Genomic DNA, 12,639 nt, shown 5'->3' with positions numbered 1-12,639 from the left:
CAAACAGTCTTTAACGGGAGATGCGCAATAGCAGTTGTCCTATGATCGAAAAGTTTGACTTGCCAGTGATGAGATTGCTTTTTGTAAGTCAGGTAAGTGCAATGAGTTTTATGGATTGTGTGTGTTTTTCTGCAAGTGGTTTTCAGCGAATATTGCCGGCATTAATTTTGTTGGTAGTGTATTAAGTGTTGATTGCTGCATGTGCCAAAATGAAGTCTGACGAAGTGAAGTTGGTGTTGTTGAAGTACGGTCACCAGTGGGCTGGGTCGTTGGGTGTGTTATAGATGCTCGTGAAGTACAACCTGGTGGCAGAGGGGCTGTGTAGTGGCGACATATGCAATAATCGTTAATAGTGCTTCGTTCATTGAGCTGTAGTTTACGAAATCCCACCTGTTTTCATAAATGATGGAAGATATTTAGGTTATGGAAATGTTTATTAGTTGGTGTCTTATAGGTGATGTTGGTCGTATTTTTCAAATGACTCAGCTCGCGAGACATTTTCGCCCTTCTGCAAAATTACTTGTGAGAAATTATCGCGCAGGGAGAATGTCTGTGCTGAATTTGCGTGATGTCTTGAGTGCCAACATGAAATGTGACGAGGATAAGTTCGTGTTGGAAAGGACGTGGACGATTTCACTGGGTGATTTATAGGTAGACGTGCAGGTATTCAAGAGTTGTGTCTGGTATCAATCTGAGCAGTAACATAACGGCGACCGACAGGTTATGTGACAAATGTGCCCTAGGATGTAGGCGATGTAGATGCAAATTGTGGGCTACTTGTTTCATAGTGCTTCGTGCTAAGTTGATTGAGCTGTAGTTTATTGGGTGTGGTTGGATCCATAAATTATTTTATGATTTTTGAGGTGATGGAAGTGATTGGTAGTTGGTTTCTTATAGGCGAAGTTGGTAGCTCGTTTCGCCTTAATTTTTTTCTTTACTTCCTGTCGTTTTTAAAGGAGAAGATGTGTCACTAATGGTATTCACGGAATAAAGTTTGAGGTCTTCATAATTTTACAGTCTTTGGAGTGGTATTTCAGTCAGCATTTGGTTCGTCAGTGCCGTGTAGTGTTCGCGGACGGGCATGTACCTCAGGTGTATTGTCGGTAGATGACAGGACAGTTCGTCAGGGTGCGCACATATTGATCATTGAATATCCCTCATGCTCCGCCGGTGGCGGGATGTGTTCGCTGTTTTTCAGACGTTGCCGTCCCTGCGTGCGAGAAAATGGCGCAGCTCCTCTGCTGTTATTGTTTACTTCGGACGGCGTGATGGTAGGATGCATGGCCAGTCGAGTGCAGCTTTACTCTCTTATATTTCCAATGCTTGCAAGTTTATTTGAACTGATGTTTGTCATCTTTCTCCTGTGTGAAGTACGTAAAGTGGGAAATATTTTGGTTGCACGAAAGGCCGGATTAGTTGCCAGTAGGTTATTAATGTGGTGTAGAGTGCCTTCGTAGTAAGAATTAATACTGGTCTCTCAATGCGGATGTTTATTTCTGTACATGGTTTTGTTTCAGGTAGGCGTGAATGCAAGCATATGGGATACTTCAGCCGTTATGCAGTTTCGAGTCCATCATTACTACGGAGGTAGCAAGACTTTGCTCCGGTAGCTGACATGACCACTGTGCATGATGGACACAATTCATCAGTCGATGCGGTTGGGATGACCCACAGACTCGTGGTGGCAGCCTCTGTTTTTGTGACTTGCATGTGGAAATTCAGTAGCTGTTGATTTAACTTTGTGCAAGAGCTTATCGCAGTGAAGAAGGTAGAAGTAAGCAGCTAGGGTTACAGGTTGTAATGTTGGTTATGTGGCCACCACACCACACCACACCACAGTTGCCCACTTTTGATTCCTAGTGACCAAGTATGGGGTGTTCGTAGCATGCCTCACAATGCCACAAGGAAGACCTCAGGCCCTCGTGCGATTATATACCTTGCTTTCCGAGGAGGTGTACTGTTATAGATTTAGTGGGAGTGCCTAGTCTGTCTCAAAGAGGAGTTTGAGATCAGGGGATGTGCTGAGTAGCAACTTTCATGTGAACTGTAGCTGTAGTGTGTGTTTACTGGCATCAACGAAGACATGGAGGACCAATTTGTCTGAATATCAGTGTTTCAGAAGATCAGTTGTGTGCGTGATGGGGAAGCAGCTTATTTGGAGTTGGAGTTGTGAAGAACCAGACAGAACGAAGCACCTGGAGTGTTTGTGACTTGGATAAGGAATTGCATTATTCAGGTATGTTAGAGAGTAGAGTTTCTTTGCATTCCATAGATCTTTCTTAGGACTAAACCATGGGATGCAGAGCAAGTCATTTCATACAGTAAACATAAACTTCAGGACTTCATTCAATATACTTTTGACACAATTACAAGAACGTGTTTCACATATGAATGTACATAACCTTCAGATTTTGCAATTCAAGTATGAAAGCTAATTTCAGTGCAGGCTTGAATACATTTATATCACAATTTAGAGTTTTAATTGTTGGTTGGTGATTATTAAATAACTTGACACGTGTAAAGTACACTCCTCTTTGACATTTAGCAGGGTTTACATCTTGTAATTCAATTATGTACATCTGTATTTCTTTTAAAATTATCCAACTTTTCCACCACAAATGATAGCAAGCAGAATATAAATTCACTTGCAAGTGGAAGTATATTAAATTTACGAAATTATTCTCTATAAGGTAAGCAGCTTTTGACACCTGCCATTGTTGTGATTATTTTCTTTTGCATGTAAAAAGCCTTATTAGTGTGTGTGATAAGGAATTGCATTATTCAGGTATGTTAGAGAGTAGAGTTTCTTTGCATTCCATAGATCCTTCTTAGGAGTAATCCAAAGGATGCAGTACAAGTCATTTCATACAATAAACATAAACTTCAGGACTTCATTCAATATATGTAAACCTCAGTACTTTTGACACAATGCAAGGACGTGTTTCATATGTGAATGTACATAACCTTCAGATTCTGCAATACAGGTATTAAAAAAAATTACAAATTAATATACATAAACCTCAGAATTTTAAATAGAAATGCAAAACCACTTTAAATATAGATTATAGATATACATAAAACTGAAGAAATTTCAGCAGAGGTGAAATAAACTGCAGAATGGAAAGTGTGAGTGATGAGGTGACCTCTCAATGCACGCTTGAACACCTTTAAATCATTTAGAGTTTAAATTGTTGGTGGAAGATTATTAAATAACTTGGTACGCGTATAGTACGTTCCTTTTTGACGTTTATTAGGGTTAGCATAGACTATACAAAAATTATATGCTTGTAGTTAATTTTTATTTCAGTGTTGTTGAGATTTGTCAAAATTGTTTCCACTTGCAAAATAAAAGTCTAGGTGTCCATGAAACCCAAAGTTTCTGGAAATAAATATGACATGCGCCCTGATGTGGAGAAAAGGTGTTTAGAGTATTACAGTAAGTGCAGTACGTGAAAGTATTATAACAATGCCGCATGGAAGTTACTGTAACTAAAACATTTCACTTTCCTTAGTCGTTATAACTTGAAACTGTTGCTTGTGTTTTCTAGGTCGTGGAGACAGCATCTAGTGCTCAGAAGTCAAGCACGACGGATCCGTTCTACCGTCGTCAGTGCTGGGAAATAATTTGCTGTTTCTTGGTGGCATCCCTGAATTTTAATGATGATGAGAATAGAGTGCAGCAGCTTTTCTCCTGTCCAAGGTATATAAGAGCAGTTGGAGGCAGAAGAATATTGTCAAACTAACCTCATTCTTGATATTAAAATAGTGTACAAAATAAAAGATGTTTTTCCAGCCTGATGGTACTAACATGACATAACAGATTGTTAATCACTGGCTTTTCTTCGCAGAATTGTAAGCGAGTCCCAAGGCAGTCTATGAGGCACTGATATAGATTTTTCTCTGAGCACCCAGAACTCATTATTTACTGGTACAGTGAGCCCGTTAGAGGCTGTATCACAATTAGTTTGGGTTTAGTATCCTGCCAGTACCAGGAGGCTTCTACAAGTAATGTATTTCTTTGTCATATCATAAACCCAGATTTCCCATTTACTCTGTCCCTCATACATCAGTTGCTGATTTAGGAAGCAGCTACTGCATTGGCCACTGCTGTGACCATTGAACATTAGGATGTGAGTGTAATTATCTGTACTTATTGTGATTCGCTGTTGCAGTTTTGATGATCCACATGTGGAGATCTCCGCAGTCCATGGGATTCCGTTCAGATTGCAGGACAAGCAAGACAGAGCCACTCACCAGATGGCAGTCACAGGTAAGTTTATCCATTTGAGTAAATTGTTTAATAAAATTCTTTTCTGAATTACAATGCCATTATTGAAGGAAGAAGACCATTTGTCCTGAAAAGTAGTAAATGGTTTTAATGAAATAAAGAACTTGTCTATTTCTTCTATTGAGACTACAAAGAAACAATGAAGAACGTGATTTTTCTTTGCCAGTTTAAGGAACCACATTTTGAGGCTGACCTCCACATAGTTCTATAATTGAGAATGCATGGAGTTTACCTCCATGCTCCCACTGCCTCATGGCATTGCGCTTAGTCACAAGGATAACTTCAGCTGATATAGCGAACCATTAAATGTTTAAAAACCATAATCGGTGTTGGTTTTCTGTAAGTCCAAGTGGTGTTAAAACCCAAAGACCACTGTGAGAACCTGAAATCTCTCTTAAAACCACATTTAGTACGTGAACTTGTTGAAAGCGTCTGCTTCATATCTGGAACAGCCAGTAAGGCCTGTTGTGTAAGTTGGTAGGAGTGTTTGTTGCTGCAGCCATGAAAGAGTTACGACGGTGTTCCTTGTGTGTCACTACACAATGGTGGCGATATCACAGGCAGCTGGTGAGTTCAGTTTTATAAATTTAGATTGTTCAACATTGAAACAATTTATATTACTGTTGGTGAAGTTTCCACCTTTGCTTCCAGAAGGCATTATAAAGTGGCATTACTGATGGTGATATGGAAAATAAATCTAATTGATACGGCTACCTCTTGCCCCTTGTCGGTTGAATTCACCTTAGTAGTAGAAGTGCTACAGATGTTGGCTGTATTGTAGTGGCTTGCCATTTCTTAATCTTTCATTTACGTCCTTTCTTTATGACATCAAAACAGGCGAACCTGAAGGGCATGGACCGACTGGTGTTTATAGACTCCCTTGCTGTCATAATGGGGCACGAGGAGAGGGAGCCGTGTAAGCCGGGACACCTCGGCTCCAAACAGACGGCAAGCGAACTGTTCGTTAAATATCCACTGAATCAGTGGCAAGGGAAGTTGCGTGGGTCTGACGTGAAGTGTGTGAGTTGTAGAGTTTGTAGTTGCAGTATTATGACGTGTGGAATAATGGCCCACTTGGCGAATGTTTTAAATTTGCTGGGGAGGAGGAAAGAAAGGCTCCAGTATGAATCTGTGAGCGAGGGAGTTAAGAATTTGTCAGGTCGCTGGTTGTGACCCGTATTTAAAGTTAACTTGTGAATGGGTTTGTAATGAACTTGACAGAATTTGTCTTCTGAAAATGGAAGGTCCTTGTTCATTGGCTAAGGTGGGAGTGTTAACTGCTTGGTGAAGTAAAACTGTGTGTTCTTAGAAGAGTGTGATGTCTTGATTTCTTGAATGTGAATGTATTTTCTCTTTCTGGGAGTAGCAGATTACGAGAAACAGAATGATCCTTCAGATTCAACTGAGCACCACGTGACCCGCGTACTGCCAGCCAGAGAGGCGTTGAAGTACGTGCGGCAACAGTTGGCAGACCGACTTGATGTCAGAAGATTAAACCTGCTGGGACAAAGAAGGAACCTCGTATCCGCAAGAGACTGATATCGGTCTGAACCAGGCATTCGTTGTGTGAGTACATGAGCATTAGAATGTATTTGATGTGGTTGTCGTGTGAGAGAGATGAGTCTGTCCAATTTTATTAGGTACTTTAGATGTTGTGAACTTAAATGTGAGATTTGATATGTTGAAAGACGTAAATGTGGTGAGGGATTGGCATTATTGCAGTATCTGTGGTACGCTGGAGGCATTCATGATATTGTTCATAGGATATCAGAATGTGAGGTTTATTTATCCTTTTTAGACGAGGGTGGTGACTATTTGTGATAAGGTTTTGTTACATGTGAGATGTGTGCAGTGCTGAGGAGCCTTTAATGTGGTCTGTTTACTAATTAATAAGTGAGCATTTGCCAGTGTAAGTAATTTAGTTTTGTGCACAGTGAGCGGAGCTGCCGGGATATTTTCTGTGCTTTTGGTTAATTTTGAGAGTTTGCTGTGTTGAGCAAGGGGATCGGTTACAAAACTTGTAAGTTTGTGGTGTGGTGTTCGTTATGAATTTGGATTTGCTTGCAAAAATGGAGATGACTGTCAGAGGTTCCATTTATTTAAGACTTAACCATAAGTTGAGAGTTGTCAGGTGTCAGTCTCATGGACATGTGATGAGGCTCAGTATTACTTCTGGTATATTCCGTGGTTGCGGGTGGGGTAAGGGGATTTGCATTAGGATTGAGGAGTGGTTTGGTTGGTTGGAACCAAGTATAGAAAGGCAGTGCCACTTATGTGGGTCACAATGTACCAGTGCTGGTGTTGTCAGGATTGTTATTTTATGTCTGTAAAATGGTTGTGAAGAGTTCTTGGCTTACGAAAGACTAATTTGTTAGTGTTGTCAGTCAGATTGTTTATAGGAAGAATGTAGAGATTGTGTTTTTGTGTGTGTGAGAGAGAGACAGGCCGAAGTTATTGACCATTTAGCTTGGTTAAAGATTGTTGACCTGGAAATGAAATGATATATGATGTCTGTTTGGTGTTCGTTGACCACCTTAGCTGCTCCCTCATAAATATATTTTTACATAACCCCTCCTTCCTCTCATCTTGGGCTCCCATATCGCACCCACTAAAACCCTCAGTTATTTTTTTAGAGGGCAGAAATCAGGAAGGAAATGCATACAATACGAAACCCGTGTCTCCCCTCCTTTCATTTCTAGAACTACTACTGTAAGAATCCGCGCTGAAATGGAAGGGAGAGGACTTTAAGTGGTACAGCTCTTTTGCAGGATTTTTGTTAAAATATTAGAGTGTTTGAGCTGTCTGTGAGTGAAGATTCCTTTGCGTATGATTCTTGGAGGTAGAACGTAGCTTTGTTTGTTGCACGTTTTATTGATCTTGTTATTGGGTAGTCAATCAACATACGATCACGATGTTGAAGGGGTCCCGGGATATTAATAAACATTGTGACCACAATCAGAAATTCTCGTGTAGACATGCTGGCAATTCAGTAATCAGCGTGCACTAAAACTCATCTCGTAAAACTGTTTATTGACGTAATGTCAGATACAAAATATTGTTTTGTAGAATTGCTTTCTTTATTTTGTTGTGTTTCTACTTGTTAAAGTTGTTACATTGAGAGTGCTGCTGCTGGTGTCATGGAGAGATGTTTCCTCAAAGTAAGAAATTTTTGGTGGCTCTCCTTTACTTAGTGGGGAATCCCCACGTCCACAGTACAGAATGTCTAAGTATTTGCGACCGGGTTGGTGGCCCCAGCACCCTGCCAGTTTCTTTGGCACTTACAGTCATCCTTCCATCATGTTATGTGAATTGGGTGTGGAGCGAGGGAGAGAAGGCAGGCAGTTGTCTTCTGGCAAACTGCTGCTTCTGTAATTGCTGGAAATGTGACCATACGAGTAACCAAGACTTTGAATAAAAATCTGAACCAAGATGTGGGCGTAGGTTTGCGGATTGTTTTAAAAAGGGTAGCAGAAAAATTGAACGTAGTTTAGCGTAATGAATGGCGCGTTGCTTTGGTTAACAAGGAAATGATCATTTTTTTACCGTAGCCGAAACAAATTATTTACGAACATACAGTCACGAAGGTCATATTGAACGGCTTTTCGCGTTTGCTTTACTTCATCGTTTTGTCGTCTGATTTGACTTCGTTTGTCCCCACCATCTTCCTACGTGATACGACCATAATTCGTTGCGTTGGATACATTACTGGGCGGGGGAAAAGGGTCCCTTTGTAATTTATGAAAGTGACATTTGACAACTTCCTGAAGCGTAGCCTAGAACGTTTGTACATTGGCCGACAGAATTCGTGTATTTCTACATTGTTTTGAGGTCTTGTTCGTCCTCGTAATCGTTAGAAAACAACTCGGCTCAATTTGAATACTAAGAAAAGTGTTAAAACTAGCTACTACGTGTTTGTCCAGGAAGGCACTGATGTTTTGTAGTTGGTAATATTACCAGTTTGTTACGATTCTAGTGAGGCAGTCAGAAAGGGAAAGAATGAGCACGGAAGTTGCATATGGCAGATTAGATGTTTGGAAGAAGATGGCAATAATGATGATGACAGTAATTGCAGTAAACTTGTCTTCGCGATGTGTGTGTTACTTTTTCTTCAGAATCGTCACCTTTACTCGGAACACCTGATGTGATCTGGATATGCCATTCTGGTCGCTGTGGTGTGACAGCAGATAGGTTGCGGTGTTTAAATATCAGTGTTGTAATGCAGTTTGGAATAAGCAGGGTTCCTAATGACGTAGGATGTGGAAAGAGGCAACTCCATTCTGAATGAATCTGGTTTCATGTGGAATGTCACGGCCATTGCACTTTGGAATTTCCTGGAAACTCGGCTATGCTGTCAGAGGAATTTTGCACTTATCTTCATCCAAGATTGTTTCCTTCCACACAAAAGTCTGAGCTACGCCGCAGTTTAAAATATAAGGTGACATTTCCATTGATCTGTCTTTTACACGAACATTTGTCATTTCAGAGTTCGTGACCGTGAAATAATGACTTTCTGTACAGACTGGATGCAGCGGCTTGTTATCGTTTAGGTTCAGCTGTAACAAGGTAAATGTTAGGTGGAAGGAATATGTTGTTTGTGGCATTTCTTACTAATATAGAATATCACAATTTCTTATCTTATATAAGAATTATTAAGAAATCTGTGAAACCGCCCTCCACTCTCTCCATTTTAGTTTTGATTAGATCGATCATTGCTGGTGGACGTCGTGGTCTCATACAATTGAACAAAGTTTGAGGTAAGGGATTCCTATTTATTATTATTGTTCATCACATTTATTGTTTTCATCTGCATTTTTGAACTCGTGTACGAGAATTAGACTTGTCTTCTTTTTAAAACAATTTCAATTAACATTAGATTGACTTGTGTGTGTTCACGGCAACATTGATAATAAAAGAATATTCCAGTAGGCAATTAACTTTTTACAATTTTAAAGGAATTAAACGTGTTTCGTATCCCAGAATCTAAATAAAAATATGTCGATGCTAAGAAGTGGGGTTTATATTCTCAACAATAATTCTAACGCTTTTCATCTCTTGATACATCGACATTATTAAAGCGTTTTAGGGAACTGAGAAGAAATTTTATTCCGGTTTCACAAGCCTTAATTATCGACAAATCTCCCTCTCATTATCTCCCTACATCAGCAGATTAAATCCGGGGAATGTTTGCTATTATTGAGTGCAAAGAATTTATGGGTGCAAAACGTGGTCTCTCTCTTTCAGGGAGGAACATAGACTGTGGGGCTCTGAGAACAGAGTGTCGAGGAAGATGTCTGGACCCAAAACGGGAGTGGGACGGATAACAGAGAAAAATGCATGACGAGCTCCTCAGCCGATGTTTTTAGGGCGAGTTGAAAGTTTACAAGGCCTGAAGGGAACACCTCGGCGTAGGTGGGAAGATAACATTAAGACGAATCTTACGAAGATGGGTCTCAATGGAGTGAACTGGATGCAACTGACTCAGGATAGACCCCGGTGGTGGGCTTTTGTGAACACGATGATGTACCCGACAGACATTAAGGTGGCTCATAAATCCTTTGAAAGTGTGACAAAGTTCAAATACTTGGGAACAACAAAAACGATTCAAAATGATGCTCACGTCGAAGTTAGGAGGAGACTAAATTCCGGAAATGCTCGCTACATCTCAGTTCAAAATATTTTGTCTTCCCGTCTGATTTCTAAGAACCTGAAGATTAAAATATACAAAACAATAATCTTGCCTGTTGTGTGGTATGGGTGCGAAACATGGTCTCTCACTCAGAGGGAGGAACACAGATTGCAGGTGTTTGAGAATCGGGTGTTTAGGAGGATATTTGGGCCTAGGAGAGAAGATGATGGGGCATGGAGAAAACTGCACAATGACGAGCTTAAAAATCTGTACTCCTCCCCCAATATTGTCAGGGTGATTAAGTCGAGAAGAATGAGATGGTCTGGGCATGTAGCGTGCATGGATGGGACAAGAGGTTTGCACCGGGAAGCCTGAGGGGAAGAGACCTCTGGGGAGACCTAGACGTAGATGGGAGGATAATCTCAGGCGGGATCTATGGGAGATAGGAGTTGAAGGAGACTGGATTTTGTTGGCCCAGGACAGGGTCCGGTGGAGGGCTTTGGTTAGTTCGGTGATGAACCTTCTGGTTCGGTAAGCCATCTAGTTAGTTAATCGGTCAACGACATGACCAGCTTTCTTATTAATTATGATTGTCCCAGTTGGCGCTGCTCGCAACAGTTACCTTCGTTGCAACTAAAGGTACGACATTTTATTTTACATCCATTGTCCTAGCACTGTGCGAGATTATGTCAAGAACTTCTTTACAGTTCGTGTACTGATTAAGTTACAAGTTCACGCTGCAACCTGTAGCAACTAGATATCGTGTCAGTGTTAACTGATTTTCCGTTTATTCATGCAAGTGGAATGGGACATAATGGCCACCCGATATGTAGGACTGTTTGTAGTGGCAGCTTGCTGCAATGGAGTGCGATACTGACCGGGTTAATACGACCCACACAATCGTATGTCCCAGTGACGCATTAAACCACGGAAGACATTGTACACAACCTTGACTTAATCACATTAACGTATAGATGCTTCTGGAGTGTGTGCCCATAAGAATAGCAGTAACTTGGGTGTGCTGTTTGAATGGATTTATCTGAAATGACATATGGGAATACCTCCCCCTACAAGCTTTGATGGGTACCTCATTCAGGCGTAAGCTCCCAGTCTATTTGCGCAAACGCAATTATGACAGAAACAATATCTGCTGTGGAAACCTCAAATCTTACAATATAGTTCTGGTTTGAGGGGGTAAGTAGAGGATTACATGACCTACCAAGCTAAGATGCTAGATGTGGGAATTCCTTTTCGAAATTTTTTGCTCAGAATATAAATTTTGGGCCAAGCTGGTGCGGCATTACTTTTCTCTCTTTAACTCCCTCTGCATTTATGACCTCCTCCCCCCCCCCATCTGGACACATCACATCAACTGGATGCTGTATGGACGTAGAATACCACGCGGCAAACACATACGTACTGTGGCAAAGTCCGTCATAAATAAATATGAATCTGCCTTCAATGTGTGGATAATGGCAACCCATATCAACATGAGTACCATCAGACATACATGAATGTACAAAAGAAATGTATTTAATCTCGATCTTATGTATACATGGGATATACGGATATCCGCACGTAGGAACGTTGAAACTTCGATATCAGCAGACGTGCGTGATTACACCAAACGCACTGATGATAATGTTTGGCATGTATTGCCTTACGTCAGTGGTCCCCAACCTTTTTTTCCTTTCTCTGGACAAATAAGATACGGACACCAAATAATACACAAAACAACACGACGTTTATTGATACAAGAAACCACGCAATCAAAAATACGTAATTTTATAAGTACAATTATTATTACTCAAGTGGGAAGTTAGTGTGATGTTTGGCACTGCATTTCAGCGGCCAGTTTTACAAATTTGGGAGAGTAGGATGATGTTGCTGCTCGCAATCGTCAAGATGGGCATTAGTACGTAGAGAACTGTGCTTTGATTTTATAATGTTCATGGTTGAACGGCATTTATTATTCAGTATAACCTCTTTCCTTATCAACGCGGGCACCGCGTTGGGGACCACTGTTGTACATTATTTCGCCCTCACATCTTCATCAGTTATCAGAGTGATTATTCTCTTGTAACATTGATGTCACTGTTACGTCAAGGTCATGACAAAGTCAAGACAAGTTCGCCCCAATAGTTTGCCAGATAGAGGTCTTTAAAATTCTCAAGGTCATACGTATTTATGCCAAACGGCAAATACCTGATTGACCATACTCATGTCAAAATGAGGTCACGTATAGGTCAAGGAAGCCACGACAAATTCGGCCCAATAGTTTCGTAGATACTGGTCTTAAAAAATCTCAAGGTTATATCTTCTCACCAATATTTCTGCTAGCCAGCCACCCTAGGGCCACACCCTTTACCCCAGGGCCACTACCCCAGTCGCACCCCTTCCCAGGGCTATCCCCTTCTTTGGGCCAACCCTCATGATCACCCCTACCCAAGATCGCCCCCCCGGGACCATCCCCTCAGGATCCCTGCAGCATCACCATATCCCAGGAACCACAGGATCCCCTAGGACCCCAGGATTCCCTGGACACTGCCCTCTAGGATCACGGCAGGATCCCCGAAGACAATCACCTCTAGGATCCCCTATAACCCCCTCCAGGATTCCTCGGATTTACCAGGACTCCCCATGACCATCCTAGTATTCCCCACAGATTTCCTAGGATCCCCACCAAGAATTCCCTACCCAGATCTAGCAAAATCTGCCACCAAAC

General features: G+C 41.2%; 1 protein-coding gene across 1 annotated transcript in view; it reads left to right on the top strand.

Annotated features, from left to right (window-relative positions):
• LOC147870813 (uncharacterized) overlaps positions 1-8,921 on the top strand; it is a 73,254-nt gene extending 64,333 nt beyond the window's left edge. The window contains exons 2-5 of the mRNA XM_087341885.1: positions 3,549-3,700; positions 4,173-4,270; positions 4,770-4,855; positions 5,126-8,921. Of these exons, the coding sequence (XP_087198011.1) occupies positions 3,549-3,700; positions 4,173-4,270; positions 4,770-4,855; positions 5,126-5,461 (672 nt within the window). The 3' untranslated portion in view covers positions 5,462-8,921. The remainder of the gene's footprint in view (positions 1-3,548; positions 3,701-4,172; positions 4,271-4,769; positions 4,856-5,125) is intronic.
• Positions 8,922-12,639: the final 3,718 nt, after the last annotated feature.

Source organism: Zootermopsis nevadensis, unplaced genomic scaffold (genome assembly GCF_977971745.1).
Source record: "Zootermopsis nevadensis isolate Lab colony 2312 unplaced genomic scaffold, Znev_1.0 Znev_ptg000194l, whole genome shotgun sequence".
Taxonomy (NCBI): domain Eukaryota; kingdom Metazoa; phylum Arthropoda; class Insecta; order Blattodea; family Termopsidae; genus Zootermopsis; species Zootermopsis nevadensis.
This window is presented reverse-complemented; position numbering and strand designations above follow the sequence as displayed.